Genomic DNA, 2,499 nt, shown 5'->3' with positions numbered 1-2,499 from the left:
CCAAAATCCCAATATCGTGCATCCCTGGTTATCGCCTCCTGGAAGAGAATCAAACTCAGTTTCCTTTATTTTTATTCTAAACATCCTCTCACTATTTTACAATAGAGATGTTTGTTTGATGGAAAGTTTTGTTTTCAAACATCAATGTAAAGTAGAAAAACAGGCATTTATGTCACAGAAGAAGCAGTATATCATGTCCAGGTTCTCACTCCACACCTGGACGACTGTTGCTATGCAAGCATTCAGAACAGGAGAAGCCTCAGCTCTATAGCTCAGGTGTGACCAGAGGGATTTGTGTTGCAGGTATCATGTGTGTGTGACCATCCTGATCTACTTCCTTCCGCTGCTGGTGATGGGCTGTGCTTACCTGGTGGTGGGCCTGAACCTCTGGGCCAGTGAGATCCCAGGAGACTCCTCTGACCGCTACAAGGAGCAGCTCACTGCCAAACGCAAGGTAGGCAGTATTTTTATTCATTATAACCACTATCTTTAAATTTTGATTCATTATTATAATTTTTTTGTTTGTTTGTCTTGTGTAAAGCTCAAACGGGTGGGATTCATAACGTTTTCTAAGTCTAGTTCTTCTCCTGTGGCTCCCATTGGTTTGTTTCCTTTCTGCATACATGTTATCTGAAAGAGTATTGTTCCTCAGATCCGCCGGCATTCTTCATCTTTCAGCAGAGAGTTGTTAAAAGTCTTGTTTTGTTCTTCCTTTGTAATTTCTCCTGAGATGAAATAATAAAACCACAAATCGGAGCAAAGCACTTGCAGCTGTTATCTGGCGCTGCAGATGTTTTCCCGGCCCTCCTGAGATCCCTTCAACTAACTACTAAACCTTTGTTCCTTTATTTTTCCTGCCTGCCTTCTTTTTATAATTTCAGTGCTTTTCATGACATGATTCAGAGTCTTTGAACCATTCAGACTTTTTGTTTTTCAGAGACCTGTAGTGATCAGTAGATGAGTATTGACAATGTAAAGTCTGCTTTTACAGTTTTGTCCTACAGTACTCCCAATGTCATCCTTTTTAAATATTTGTTCTTTATAAAGTTGAATCATCTTAGAATGCTCCAATGTTTCCAGCTTTCTTGCTGCCAGCCTCTCACATCGGTTTTATTTTCAGTTCACTAACAGTGATCAGTCTGTCATCGTCTGTTTCGACCTAACGAAGCGCCTGAAGCTCTAACATTTTCATCTTGCCGGTGAAGAGTTCATATAAATAGTGGTTTTCTCTTTATTTTTTTCCCCCAACAGTAAGTTTTAATGCAACACGTTGGACCGGCAGGGAGAGTGAGGATAGTGGAGATAAATCACTGCACCACTGCTCAGTGCAGAAACAATTATAATTTAAACTGGAGACATTGACGCTAAGTAGGCCTGAAACAATTAACCTGATTATTGAAATAATCGTCAAATAATTTAATAATCGATTGTTTACTGCAGTATAGAGACTCTAAAATGTGCCTTTAGGGTCCTGATGTCCCAGAATCTCCTAAAACGCTGGCATACGCTGAACTTTTTATCTATATTTTCATTTTGGGCGCATAGAGTGTTCATAACGAGTCTAGAAAAAGAAAGAAAGCAGGTTTTTGGTCGCTGCAGATTGAGCGTCTTGTCTGCTAGGAAGTTTGTTGGTGGTGGAATGAAGTTGGCCCCCCCCACCTTCTTCAAAAAATTAGTGTCAAACGTTTGTGCAGCAAAAATTTTCGTTTGTGCCGCTATCGTTTTAAAGATATAAAGAGATGTTTCTAGAGGTCATCAAAGGTCAACCAGCCCCCCCACCTTCTTCAAATCAGAAGAAATAGGCGTCAATTAACTCAGCTCCATTTGTGCTGCTTTGGATTTGAAGATTTGAAGAAAGTGGGAGGGGCTGGTTGACCTTTGATGACCTCTAGAAACATTTCTTTATATCTTTAAAATGAAAGCGGCACAAATTAAAATTTTTGCTGCACAAACATAGTGCAAAAGTTTGACACCAATTTTGTCAAATTTGAATAAGGTGGGGGGGCTGGTTGACCTTTTGACCTTTACATTTTCATTAATATCTTCAAAGCTAAAGCAGCACAAAAGAAAATTTTTGCTGCACAAACAGAGCTGAGTTAATTGACACCCATTTCGTCTGTTTTGAAGAAGGTGGGGGGGCTGGTTGACCTTTGATGACCTCTAGAAATATTTCTTTATATCTTTAAAACGATAGCTGCACAAACAAAAATTTTTGCTGCACAAACGTTTGACACAAATTTTGTTTGATTTGAAGAAGGTGGGGGGGCCAACTTCACTCAGGTGTGTGGAACACGTCAGATACGTTGATATGCGTTGGAGAAAAGTTCTGGATAAGTTACACAGAAGTTACCCAGAGGTTTTGGATCAGCTAGACGCCACGACTGATGAAGAACTGACACTGAACAGATGTCAACAAGCAAAAAACATACCTGTAACTTATGGCCTGTACTGTATGGCAAGGGCGTAGGTTTGATTTCAACTTTGGTAGGGACACTATTC

General features: G+C 40.0%; 1 protein-coding gene across 1 annotated transcript in view; it reads left to right on the top strand.

Moving 5' to 3' along the window:
• Window positions 1–2,499, top strand: part of tacr1 (tachykinin receptor 1) — a 149,784-nt gene that overhangs the window by 124,540 nt on the left and 22,745 nt on the right. The window contains exon 3 of the mRNA XM_015399646.1: window positions 304–454. Coding sequence (XP_015255132.1) covers window positions 304–454 — 151 coding nt within the window. The remainder of the gene's footprint in view (window positions 1–303; window positions 455–2,499) is intronic.

The sequence above is a fragment of the Cyprinodon variegatus genome, unplaced genomic scaffold (genome assembly GCF_000732505.1).
Source record: "Cyprinodon variegatus isolate N-32 unplaced genomic scaffold, C_variegatus-1.0 Scaffold1034, whole genome shotgun sequence".
Taxonomy (NCBI): domain Eukaryota; kingdom Metazoa; phylum Chordata; class Actinopteri; order Cyprinodontiformes; family Cyprinodontidae; genus Cyprinodon; species Cyprinodon variegatus.
This window is presented reverse-complemented; position numbering and strand designations above follow the sequence as displayed.